Raw genomic sequence first — 12,955 nt, forward strand, 5'->3', positions numbered from 1 at the left:
CTACTTTTTTATATAACTTTCAAGCCAATAGGCCTGAAAAATAGTGCTAGGAAATCACTGGTGTTTTTTTTTTTTTTCCCTGTAAGAAGAGTTAATAATTTAAGGCAGTAAATCATAAATGCAGAATTATTCAGATGAGCAAGATGAACAATAAAGTGTTGCTGATATGGAAGGCTTACCAGCGGGTGGGAAGTATAAGGGGTATTTAAGAGGATAAGGAAAACTTGTGGAGAGAGTGTTGAAAACAGTAGATTCTATAAGATCAGAGAGTTTGTTATCCACATGAATTGGAACTCAAATATCAGCAAAGAGTTTTCAGGATTTAGCCAGACAACCACTCTGATTCATGTATAATCTATTCTGGAAAGTAATCACCAGTCATCCTGGAAAGTAATGTGGGAGCCAAACTTTGGAGGGCCAAGAATGCTTTCTTTGGGATTTCTTATGTGAAGAATATGGACCCACAACAGATTTAGATAAGGACATGGGAGAGGCCACATCATCAGATTTCAAAGGGACAGTATGGGGTGAAGGGAATGAATTAGTAAGGTATTTCAATAATTTAGGATAATAAAGGCCTGGTTTAGGATAAGCAGGGTAATTATTGTTGATAAAAATTAAAGAGAGAATTTTGAGCAAGAACAGACTTTGGCGAGGTACTTGATACAGTTACTTATTTTAAAGTATACTGAAGTTACAGTATTAAAAAATAAGGGGTACAGTAATAGATAAATTACTTACAGTATTACAGTAATAGATAAATGAAGCTCAGCAAAAGTATGGGAACTATGCATGTATACGTGTGTGTATATGTACACATACACTGATGTACGAATATAAAGCCTTAAGAAAAGATCCTGATTTAATAGAAAGCCTTTAGGTAACGGAGAGTCTGGGAGAAGACAAATCAGAGAAATAAAGGAGGACTCCAAGAGTAGTCTGGAAACAGAGTGATGTCAAAATAAGAGCTCTCTACATTTAGAATGTATTTTGTCAAACACTGTAAGAGAGGTCAAGTAGGATACATGCCAAGGAAAGCCACTAGATCTCCAGATGTCATTGTGATTGCAGCCAGAGGGAAAATGAAGGAATGCAAATGAATTATAATTGAGAAAGTAGTGGATAGAAACCACTAATTTATGCCAATAAAATTTTTGAATTTTTTTACCTCCCACACTGTTCTGTTAAATCCAGTAATTTTTTTCATTTTATTCCATATGGTATTGGACAGACGTAATTACAGAAAACACAATATCTGCCAGGAACAAATTTCTTCCTCCAAGAAAATACATGCTCATGATAGCAAACCTATTGGAAAACATAAGCAAGATCAAATATATTAAAGTGTCCTGAATCTTTAAATAATGACTTAGATATCTTAGATTTCTTTTAGGTGTTTTAGATAAATGATTATTAGAAAAACTCAAACTCATTAGTGAGAATTCTACTGAATGCAGAATTCTATAAGGAAGGAAATACTTTTGCACATATGTTCAGAGGGAGGGATGGAACCCAGGGACTTGTGCATGCTAGGTCCGTGGACTACCACTGAGTTGTTCAGCCTCAAAATACGTTTTTACAAAAGAATTATAGTATGAGTTTGTACTAGAAGCAGTAATGGAAATACCTAATATTTCTTGCAAAACACAATAGTCAAAAAGAATTCTAAAGAAAGGTAATTTTCCTAATATGGATGAACATTGCAACCCTTTGCATATTCAAATATCCATTAAAGGAACACAATCAGGAGAGTTATTGAGATGAACCTTGATTTTTTTAATTTTTGCTTCGTTCATATGAATGTTATGTGCTTTCAAGTACACAATAAATTTTCTTTTGATGTAGGTGGCTTCTATAAGTACAGCAAATATATTCATTTGTTCAAGAAAATTTCATTGATTATCTGTGTACCAAACACTGTTCCTGGCATTGTTAAAAACAATACAAAGCAAAACATGATCTCCACCCATGTGGAATTTATGACCAAATTGAGATAGATAATTAATAAATAAATTTCAAAAATAAATAAGGAATTATAAATTTCAAAAGAACAATGAAAATAATAACAAGTTATTTTCCAGTGTAACTAGGGAAGGCCAGCATCAAAAGGCAATATTTGAAGTACAGTAACCCTAGAGTAGTCCAGAGGAAGCATAGAAAAGAAAATCACAGGGAGTGAGAAAGCAATGCAAAGCTCCTGAGATAATTCATAATTTAGCATAGTCAAAGAGTTAATGTAAATAGAAAATGGTATTTATTAAGTACTTATTATATACTTTTAGATGTCTTACCTTCTTTATTTCAATCACATGGGCTGTAGATGTTAATATAATTCCATGTTGCAGGTGATAAAATGGGACTTTATATAACTTGTACAAGAATATACAATGAATAAAGAACACATGACCCAAATTATGTTTCCAGAACCCACTCTCCAAGCCATTCGTGTTGTATCACTTGGTGTGCCCACATGTTTATGTTGAAAATCAAATCCAAATCTTCCTTTTTTTTTTTTTTTTGGAAAAGTGTGTTATGTGATGGGATTGAAGTGAAGTATCATGTCGAGGGTAGGTGGTTAATAGACAACTTTTTGGGTACTGATTAATTTTTCATTGAAGTCAGAGGGCAACTCTCTGGATTTAGGAAATGTATCTTTCATTCAGAAAATGGTTCATCTAGGATAAAATGAGTGAAATAACTGTCGTTCACTCAAGATCACCCACACTGACCCAGTAAGCTTGTTTCAGTTTCATGCTTGTTTTCCAACAACTATTAAGATAACCTCTTTTCATGAAGAAATGTTGGTTGTTCACAGCAGTCCTTCTATGTTCTCCAGTTAGGCCCAGAGAGGTTTGATTATTGGGTAAATTGAGTTGAGCTTAGATTTATGAACAAAATCTGATATTCTCAGAATATAAGATTTATAGGCAGTGTGATGAAGACTCAAGGTTGGAAAATTAATAGTAGATTAATTTGAGTCCCAGGAAATGGTGTAACAGTGGGATCTCAAAAGGGGAGCAGTTGGAAGATAATTAAATGGTTTAGTGATAGAATTTGGAAATGTGATGGATATACTGGGTAGAGAGGAGGAGCCAGCAATACTCTGATTAATCAGTTAATCATTTCTAACCTTGATGTACTAATTAAAAGATTGCTGATGGTATATTTCATTCTAGTAAAACATGAGATTAAATTAACAGAGTGTTACTCAGTTTGATACTCATTACTAGAATTTAAGAAAGATGTGGAAGTCAACATACTCCAGACCACAGCAGGCTCCTATGTGCCATTTATTTTTAACTTATATATGAGAACATATCCAACAAAGCAAATCTAAATGTCATGATACATTATGTGACTTTAGATTATGTTTATATTTGATTGAATTAATTTTATTGCCTTATTTCTTTTATTATGTCATCTCTTGTATGAAGAGTAAATAAATTCCTAATGTATGAAAGGATTAACCTTTCTTAGTTATTTTGTATTTCAATTAAAAGTTACCAATGAAAATTAAAAGAATATTTTTAAATGCAATTTTTAAATGCAGGAATTTAAATCATGTAACAAGAGTATATTTCTTCATATGTCAAAAAAATTTATCTATGTAGAAATCCATAAAATATACGATGCTCACAAATTTTTCAACCTCAAATTTCTGGACAGAAGGAACGGGAAAGGGGTTCGAATTTGGCCTTCATGTTCCGACTGCCTTTTGCTGCTGGAAGAGTATTCAGCATCAGTATGTTGGACACGCTTCTGTACCAGGTATGCAGTGTTCCTTTTCCTTGCAAATGTATTTTATATTTCACTTATATTTTGAGTAAATATTAAGTGATGGTGACATTTTAAGCTGTTATGTTACCTGAAAATTGTCTTGAAGTAATTCAGTATTTGATTTCATTATTCAATGGCATTCATGCTCTTATGAAATATATTATAAGAAAAATATTATGTTTCAAAATAATCTGTGGAAATCATTTGCAAGCATTCTTGGGTGCCAGTGTCCTGGGATATTTTAATACATTTTTATATATATAGTATACTTTTTCCAGGTTTAAAATAAAATACCAAATTGACATCTGATGATTTATTGCTTACTTTAGAAAAACAACAAAAAGAAATTTTTAGAGTGACAAAGAACGGTTTAGTTTTCTCCTGAATGCCAAGTTAACATTGTCATTTTGTCATAGCTGAGAGATTTATGAAAATGCTCATTCACACAAATATAATCTTTTTTGTTTCTGCCAGTAATATTTCATATTTTCTGATTAAAGTAATCAGACAATCTCTAACCATTCCATGAAAGGGAAGAGGGTATTCATAGCCCTTTAAATTATTTGATAACATTAATCTCAAAGCCCTGAAGTGTATCATTGTTCATATTCCTTTTTTTTTTATTATCTACTTATCTTTACTCTTCTGTAATTGCTGGACTGACTAAACTAACCAAAGATAGCTATGCTTTCCTCCTGGCCCTGAGGTTAATTTTGCCCTTCTGTATGAACTCTAGCAAAATCTGGAACACCTGCTTATGCCCAATTAGCACCAGGGCAAACAAAACAAAGAAGAGAATAAACACTCCCATTTGCCTAAGGTTCCCAGCCACACTATCTGGGCGCTCCAGGAGGCATGATTGCCATCCTAGACACCATCACCACCCGCACGGATTTATAATCTCTTGAAGAGATGATTGTACCAGGAGGGTTTGTTTGAAGAGCAATCTGAAATTGAAGATATTATATCAATAGCAAACTAGCGTTTGTGTACTATTATGAGGCATTGCTTTTCATATTTTTAGTTCAACATTTTATGTTTAAATAATATAATTTGGAAAAGGCTATTGTATAAGTTACTATAGAGTAGAACTCTTTTGTAGAAGTGGAAAGCAGCATTTTTTTTCCTCTTCCTTTTTGCCTTTTTTTTAATGTTAAAAAGAGAAATACAGAAGTTAGCCATTTTCTGAAGCTACTGAAAAATGTAACACTATAATTTAAAAGTTTAATTAGAACAGAATAAATGTTATGTTTTGCATTTCAATCCAATACAGACTGAATGTGTGTGTGTGTATAACTGAAAGAAAAATCTCTCTATAACACAATTTGCTGGATCACTTTTTGTCTTAGTGAATTACATTCTGCTTTATTTAAAATTTTGCTAGCTATAATTTATTATTTAACTAGAGGACTTCAGAATTAGTAATATCCCCATAATTTCTCTTCAGCTGGGTTTTGAGTCAGTTGGCTATTAATCGTTCTTGAATTATTGGCAATTTTTTTTGTGTGGGTAAGTGCTGGGGTTGAACCTCAGAACCCTGTATGTGTGTTCTAGGCACATGCTCTGCTACTAAACTCCATTCTCCATTCTTAATTGGAAGACTGATTTTGCTGTTGTTGTTGTTTGTTTTGTTTTGTTTTTTGAGACAAAGTCTCCTGGTGTAGCCCAGGCTGGTCTTGAACTTATGAATCCTCCTGCTTCAGCCTCCTGAGTGCTGGGGTTACAGGTGTGTGCTACCACATCCTGCTTCTGGGCTATTACATCTGATTACTGGTGTAGTCTATATGTTTGTAAAGATGTTTTAGCTTTCAATTTTTCCAATATGAGAGATGCCCTGTCATGCCAGGCAAATCATGATTCGATTTTTTAAAACATGGTGAGGCTTTTGAAATGAATATCTGTAATAATAAATAATAGGTACAGTTTAGAAATGTATTTTAGTAGAAGAGAGCTTAATCCTAAAAAAACAACTGGCTCATAGGCACAATACAGATACAGCAATATTGGGAAAAATAAGTCATGCTAAGTAGAAGTCACTAATGGGAGAGGGAGGGTAAAAGAAGGAAGTTAGGAAGGTAAATGTGGTTGATGTACCCTCTATACAAGAATGAATATAAAATATTAAACCTATTGAAATCACCATAAGAAGGAGAGTAAGGTATAAATGAGAAAAATAGAGGGGATGAACCAATTCAGGTTATAATACATATATACATGGAAATGCCACAATGAAACTCTCTATATAGCTATCTTAAACAAACAAAAATGCCTTTTTTTCTAAAACAGAGAACAAGAAGGTAAAACAGGTCCTATCTGGGCATTGGTGCCAGTGGGAGAGGGGAGGAGATAAGGAAAGGGTGAAGGAGGGTGAATATGGTGGAAATATTAGGTACTCATGTATGAAAATGGAAAAATGAGACCTGTAGAAACTATTCCAGAAATAGGGGGCTGATAAAGGAGAATGATAGAGGGGGTGAATTCAACTAAGATATACAGTAAGAACTTTTTATAAATGTCACAGTGGTCTACCACCTACAACAACAATATAATAGTTTAAAAAAAAGACTGGCTGAAATATTTCATTGCAAATTTAACCCTTTTATTGTAATCACCATTTTTTTCAGATTATAGTTTTTTGTTATTAAAACATTTAAAACTTTTATATCGTGCCTAATAGCCCAACATGGCATAAAATTTAGTCATACTAGGATATTTCTAAATAATAATTATGTCTTATATTTCCCTCTGATCAGCTTAACTGTGCATGTTTCTTTAGGATGTTGACAAGATAGATTTTTATTTCCTTTGTTATGGAGGCTTAATGAGGTGTTAAGGGGAGTAGTCTGTTAGAAGTAGTTACATGGTACACTCCCAGCCATTCACATGTATGTCTTATACGTAATACACATGTGTTTTGTTTGCATTGCAGTCATTTGTGAAGGACTATATGATTTCTATCACCAGACTTCTGTTGGGACTGGACACTATACCAGGATCGGGGTTTCTTTGTTCTGTAAGTTAATAATTTCTGAAATAAAAGATTGTTCTGACTGAAGGTTCTGAAATCCATCTAATATGTCCTCTGACTAACACTTCTATAATCATTTTTCCCTAATGTCTGTCCACGTTTTAATTTTTAATTGCTTAAAATTTTTCAGTTATTTTTAAGTTAATAATCATAGCAAATAGTAATTTTGGAAAAAATTCAGAGCAATTTTTTTAACCTGGCAATTTGAGACTGACGGGTTCACACATGGGGTGCCATACTCTTGAGGGCTTTTTTTTTTTTTAATGGGGGAAGCACGTTTATTTTTCTGAGATGGGGTTTTCTTATGTTGCTTGGTCTGACCTCAAATTCCTGGGCTGAAGGGACTTCCCACCCCAGGTTCCTGAGTAAGTGGGCCTGCATGCGTGTAACATCATACCCAACTCAACCCTGTTGTTTCACAGAAAAAGGTCCTATATCCAAGTGTACTGAATGCACTGATTTGCTAACAGTTCAGATTTACAAGTAGCAAAGAGATACCAGTTCCTATCTATGAGCTCTGTGCTTATTCTACTACTCATCTCTTTCAGTATGAGTGTTAACAGAACAATGGGATGTCTTGTTTGTATTGGATTTGTTTTGCACAGTACATTAGTAGCATCTGCAAATGCTGTTCACTAACTAATGGTAGTAGCTTCTAGCTATAGCATCTTAAAAAGTCTCCACATGATTGACAATAACCCCCAGTCAATTGCCAGTTTCCTATTATCAACTGGTACTGGACTAATATAATGTCATACAACCCCAAACTGCATACTTAAATGTCTTAAGTTCAGCCAAACTTCCAGGAGAAGCTGAAATGGAATAAAATAAACAAATCTAATATAAGAACAAGCACTTATGAAATGTCACTTTGAGATTTCAAGATATTAGTAAATTCTTCCTTTAAGAAGTGAAAAATAACCACTGGATTTTTATTTCTCAAACATTCATTGTAATATAAATAATTCACGTACATTACAGATGAAAATCACTGAGGATGACTTATGGATACGAACTTATGCCAGACTTTATCAGAAGTTATGTTCTTCTACTGGAGATGTTCCCATTGGAATCTATAGGACTGAATCTCAGAAACTTACTACATCTGAGGTATGGAACTATCAAAGTATTCTTCTTTTAAGGTTTACTCTGATGAATACAGTTATTCTTAAACTTGGATACAGATTTCTGAAAGAAGCCATAGAAGACAACAGAATCTTATCTGAGTACATAGTGACAGTTCTCAGTAGGTAAAATGTTTCAATAAATCATGTCAGAATTTCACAAAATAGTGTTGGTTAAGGGTTTATTTTAGAGTGTATGGGTATTGGGTTCTGGATGCCTTTTGTAGATCTAAGATTGGCCATTTCAAGAACATTTTTGAGAATCAAATTAAATCTGAGTAACTTTGAGGTTCTGACACATAAGAAAGTTTCTCCAAGTAACCTGGATTTCTAATACCTTCTCCAACTGTATATTAGCACTTGGAAGGAAGCAAAGCAAAGCAGTCAGTAAGTATTTAAATTCACGCTTCTCAAAGTTTATATTGAAGATCACTCTAAAACCCAAAGAAAACTGCATGAGTCATGCTAGACTTTCCAGAGGAAAACTTAGTAAACAGCAAATTGAGCCTATTAAGGAGAATTTGTGATGACAACGCTGCTAGACACCCATATTCCAATTTGGTCCCATGTGGTTCAAAGTAATGTTTATATTCTTAGTAAAACATTACCTTTTAAATTAATTATTTTATTAAAGAGTTTAGGTAAATGTACTATATTACTAGTATTTATAATATCATTTAATTTAAACTATTGTTTATAATCTTGCAATTTTTTTTATCAAAACCCCCAAAGTTATCATAAATCACAAAGAAATTTTGGTTAGCTTTATATTCTTTTGTTCTTATGCAAAATAACCTTAATTATAAGGCTCAGAACAATTATATGCATTACAGGAGTCCATATGATTATTAAGCCAGTTTATGATAAAAATTCAACTAACTCAAGTATCAAAAAAAGCTTTATAGAAAGCATAAGTTAATTTGGTAGATTTTTTCCTGCTAAAATTTATAGATTGTCATTTACATAGGTTGATATTGTGGCCAGATGAAATTATTCACCTTTTTTGAAGTGGTTTTTGGTGTTTATGTTGTAATTTCTGAGCTATTAAATGAAGCATTTTGTCATCTCTCCTGCTGAATTCAAGTTTTCTTTAAATGTAGTCTCAAGTGGTTCATACTACAAAGAGCAATTCCAAATCAGAAAAAATCAAAAGTGACTCACTGGAGAAAATACCAGATAAATATGTAAAGTTCTTTGGCAAATATACCTAAAAGGTTATGGATGTTGGATCCCAAAAGTTATTTGATTGTAGGTTCAAAGAAGACAAGCAATTAAGCATTATCTTAGTCTTTTTGGGCTTCTATACCAAAATATTATAGACTCTGGCTTATAAAAAAACAGAAATTTAATTATAATTCTGGGGTCAGGGATTCCCGAGATCAAGTCACTGGCAGGTTAGGTGTCTGGAGAGAGCCAGATTTCTGATTCTTAGATAGTTGTCTTTTCACTGCCCCTCACACAGAACAAGAGAAAGACATCTGTGGTGCTTCTGGACCTTCTTGACCTAATTACCTTCCAGAAGCCTCACTACCAAATGCCATTCCATTGTGAATTACATTTGCACATAATAATGTTTGTGTGTTTGTGGAAAAACATTCAGTCTTTACAAAACATTTCTTCTTCAACTTCAGTGTGGTCCATACAAGGAGGATTTCCATATAGCATTTATTTGTACAGACTTTGTGAATCTGAATGTACTAAGTGCTGCCCACAGTCAAGTCCATATTCATGTCAGTCATCTTTGTGTTGTGTTGTGGAAAGCTGTGTGACTATATGTCATCAGGTCGTATTTGATGAAAGTATCTGATGAGTTAACTGCCAATCACAAATAAAGGTCTCCTCAGGAAAATGCTCAGGAGTCCCCTAGCCTGTGAATTATAAAAGCACATGTCATTGGAACCAAGGTTAAAGATGTTTCTTGTTTCCTTGTATTGAACTTAACCATTTGACACATATTTTTTAAAATTTTATATCTATTACAGAAAAATTAAAGCAATAGATAAAGATGGGAAGTAGGACTATCAAATGTTTTCCAACAGTTATTAATAATAACAAAGAGATTAATGATAGTCTACATTTAATATTCCCTAACTACTGTAGTTGAGCATGAATTCGATTTTTATTTTCCTAGCAAAAAGGCAAAACTAACACTGTGTTGAGTTGTATAGTAATCATAGTATTCATTAATGCCTGAAAGAATATAAATTTATCTTGTAAAAGACTTGCTTTTACTGGTCACTTACTAAAAGAATGAGTATAGTCTGTTCTTTCTTACTTATGAGGTTTTAGCAACAGCTCCATAAAGGTTAATATACCTCAGGCTAATATTCTATTTTAAAACAATAACAACCACATACACATGTGTGCACACACACAAATACACAAACCCAGTGAAGGTATGGGGTTTTGAGTGAAAAGAAAAATGTTTTTTGTGATGGTGTAAAACCGAGTAATTTCTTAGTTAATCTAATGAAATGAAAGACGGTTCATGTTTCTCACCATCTTTGTCAAATTTCAGATGGTTCCAGAACACTAAAGTCTTGAAATTTAAATAACTCAGCACTGACCCAAATGCTGGTCTTCTTTTGCTTAAATGAAACAAAGACACCAGATTTCAGAACATGTAAGATTCAGTTAATAATTAGAATTAGAGAGTATGATACGCTCTTGCTTAGATATTTGCCAGATTCCCATTCTCCCTCACTGTTAAAAAATCTGTTGTCTCTCAGTCCACCCTTGCAAATATTGAAGATCTATTTTATGGAGGTTGTTCATAAACAGGGGTCATTGGGCACAATGAGGCCCAAGATTTCCACACTAAGTTCTGAGAGTTAAGTGAAGAGGTATATTCTGTATACTTCACCCTACATCAGCAAATTGGAAGAGAATCTTGCCAAACCAAAGAAAGACCTAAAAATACAGACAGGGAAGTCTCTCTAGTTCAGTAATCCAGCCAAGTGGATTAGTGAACAAACTCACAAAATAAAACAATTGCACCTAAAACTTCCAGTCAAGGTATTCATCCCTTAATTTTTAATTATGAGAAGCTACTAACATCTCACTGATGTCTCAGGAAAACTTCCAATATAAAAATACACAATAAGGTTTAAAATATACTTGCAGGAAAGATAGGCCATTAATAGAGAAGAAAATTTTTAAAAACATAGTATAATTATACCCATACCTAGGTATTTACCCAAAAGAAATGAATAGATATTTATACTACCAGCATTATTAGTAATAGCCCAACATTGTAAATAACCTAATGTCCTTCAACTGATGACCAAATAAACAAAAATGTGATATATCCACATAATGAAATATGTTTAGCAGCACAAATAGCTATAATTTGGATAAGCCTTAAAAACATTGGAAGAAGACACACACGAGACCACATATATGATCTACTTGTGTGAAATGATTATAAAAGGCAAATACATAGAGACAAAAGGTAGATTAGTGATTGCCTAACACAGAAGGATGTCAGGGAATGGGGATATTAATTAATGGATATGTGGAATTTATTAGAATGAATGGAAACAGTCTGAAACTGAGTTATAGTGATGGTTTACACAGTAGTTTCACTATCAATAACCTTCAATTAACACTTGAAATTGGTGAATTATATGCTATGTCAAAATGTATTAGTAAAGCTACATATTGAACTCCATAATTAACATTATTAGAAATACGAGCTGTTCCAAGGATGAAAAACAAATAGGCTTTTATCTTTTTAAAAACCAGATAATTGAAAGGACTCTTAGGAATTAAAAATATAATAATAGAAATGAAACAGTCTATTACATAGAGTTGAGAAAATTTCTAAGAAATGAAATAATCATGAAAGAAAGAATAAAGATAAAATTAGAGAACTAGTCAAGGGGATCTAAGGTCTGAATCACAGGATTTTCAGAAACAGAAAATAGGGCAAAATTTAAGAACTAGCAATTGCTTCAGAATAATCCCAGAATGGAAATGTGCTAGTTTCCCAGTGGGAAGCCTCACTAAGTACCAATAAGGATGAATTAAAGTAGACTCATATTAAGGCAGAGCATCATAAAATTTCAGAGCACTGAAGGGAAGATGATCCTACAAAATTCCAGAGAAATGAGGCAGGAGGCTGTGGGATGTGTCCATTCAAACTTAGCATTTGGAATTTCTCAACAGCAACACATTAAGCCAAAACACAATGGGAGAATGCCCTTCATACTGTGGAGAAATACTGTTTTTAAACTAAAATTCTACAGTCAGCCACAGCTATGACACCTGCTTGAAATTAGAATAAGTCACATTTCTCATATGCATAGTCTCGAAATATAACCTCCTCTTGTTTGCTTTCTAAGAAAACAGCTCCCTCCAAAACAAATGAGTAAACTTTGGAATTAATTGGAGCACAATTATTGTTCAGGATGTCAAACATTTTATGGAAGCCAGGAGATTGGAAGGAGGCCAAGAAATTCCCCAGGATAGAAGAAGAGAGGACCACCAACCATATAGGAAAGGCTTCAAAAAGATTTCTTTAGAAAGGTGAAATCTATAAAATACATGGTGCATCTCAATTTTTGAAAAAGATTAGAAAATAGTGAGTCAGGATGAAATATTGATTAGTGTATATCTAAGCAATATTAAGTAATCATTTACTTTAGGAATATAACATCACCTTCAACATTAAAAATGTGTGTATGAAATAAATATGTTATAACCATGTATCCTATAGATTTATATCTATAGATTGTATTTAGTCATAACATATCCTGAATTTTGGTCCAGTCAAAATTATATTGAACTTCTTAGATGCTAGGAGATGTTAAATGTAGTGGAATATGTGAGAAAATACTCTTAGTTCTTTTTCTAGAAGGACAAGTCATCAGAGTTGGGTATAGTGGCTCATCCTATAATTCCAGCACTCAGGAGGGAGAGAAGGAAGAAGAGAGAGGGAGAGGGAGAGAGAGAGAGAGGGAGGGAAAGGGGAGAGGGAGGGAGAGGGAGATGGAGGGAAAGGGAGAGAGGGAGAGGGAGAGAGAGA

The 12,955-nt window shown here is 33.4% G+C and overlaps 1 protein-coding gene across 8 annotated transcripts in view; it reads left to right on the forward strand.

Annotated features, from left to right (window-relative positions):
- Kcnt2 (potassium sodium-activated channel subfamily T member 2) overlaps nt 1-12,955 on the forward strand; it is a 363,205-nt gene that overhangs the window by 302,425 nt on the left and 47,825 nt on the right. For 7 of the 8 annotated variants that reach the window (XM_074048756.1, XM_074048753.1, XM_074048759.1 and 4 more), the window contains 3 exons: nt 3,667-3,768; nt 6,707-6,790; nt 7,787-7,915. In XM_074048756.1, the coding sequence (XP_073904857.1) occupies nt 3,667-3,768; nt 6,707-6,790; nt 7,787-7,915 (315 nt within the window). The remainder of the gene's footprint in view (nt 1-3,666; nt 3,769-6,706; nt 6,791-7,786; nt 7,916-12,955) is intronic. The other variant, XM_074048754.1, reaches the window with a different exon arrangement.

Source organism: Castor canadensis, chromosome 11, assembly GCF_047511655.1.
Source record: "Castor canadensis chromosome 11, mCasCan1.hap1v2, whole genome shotgun sequence".
NCBI classification, from domain to species: domain Eukaryota; kingdom Metazoa; phylum Chordata; class Mammalia; order Rodentia; family Castoridae; genus Castor; species Castor canadensis.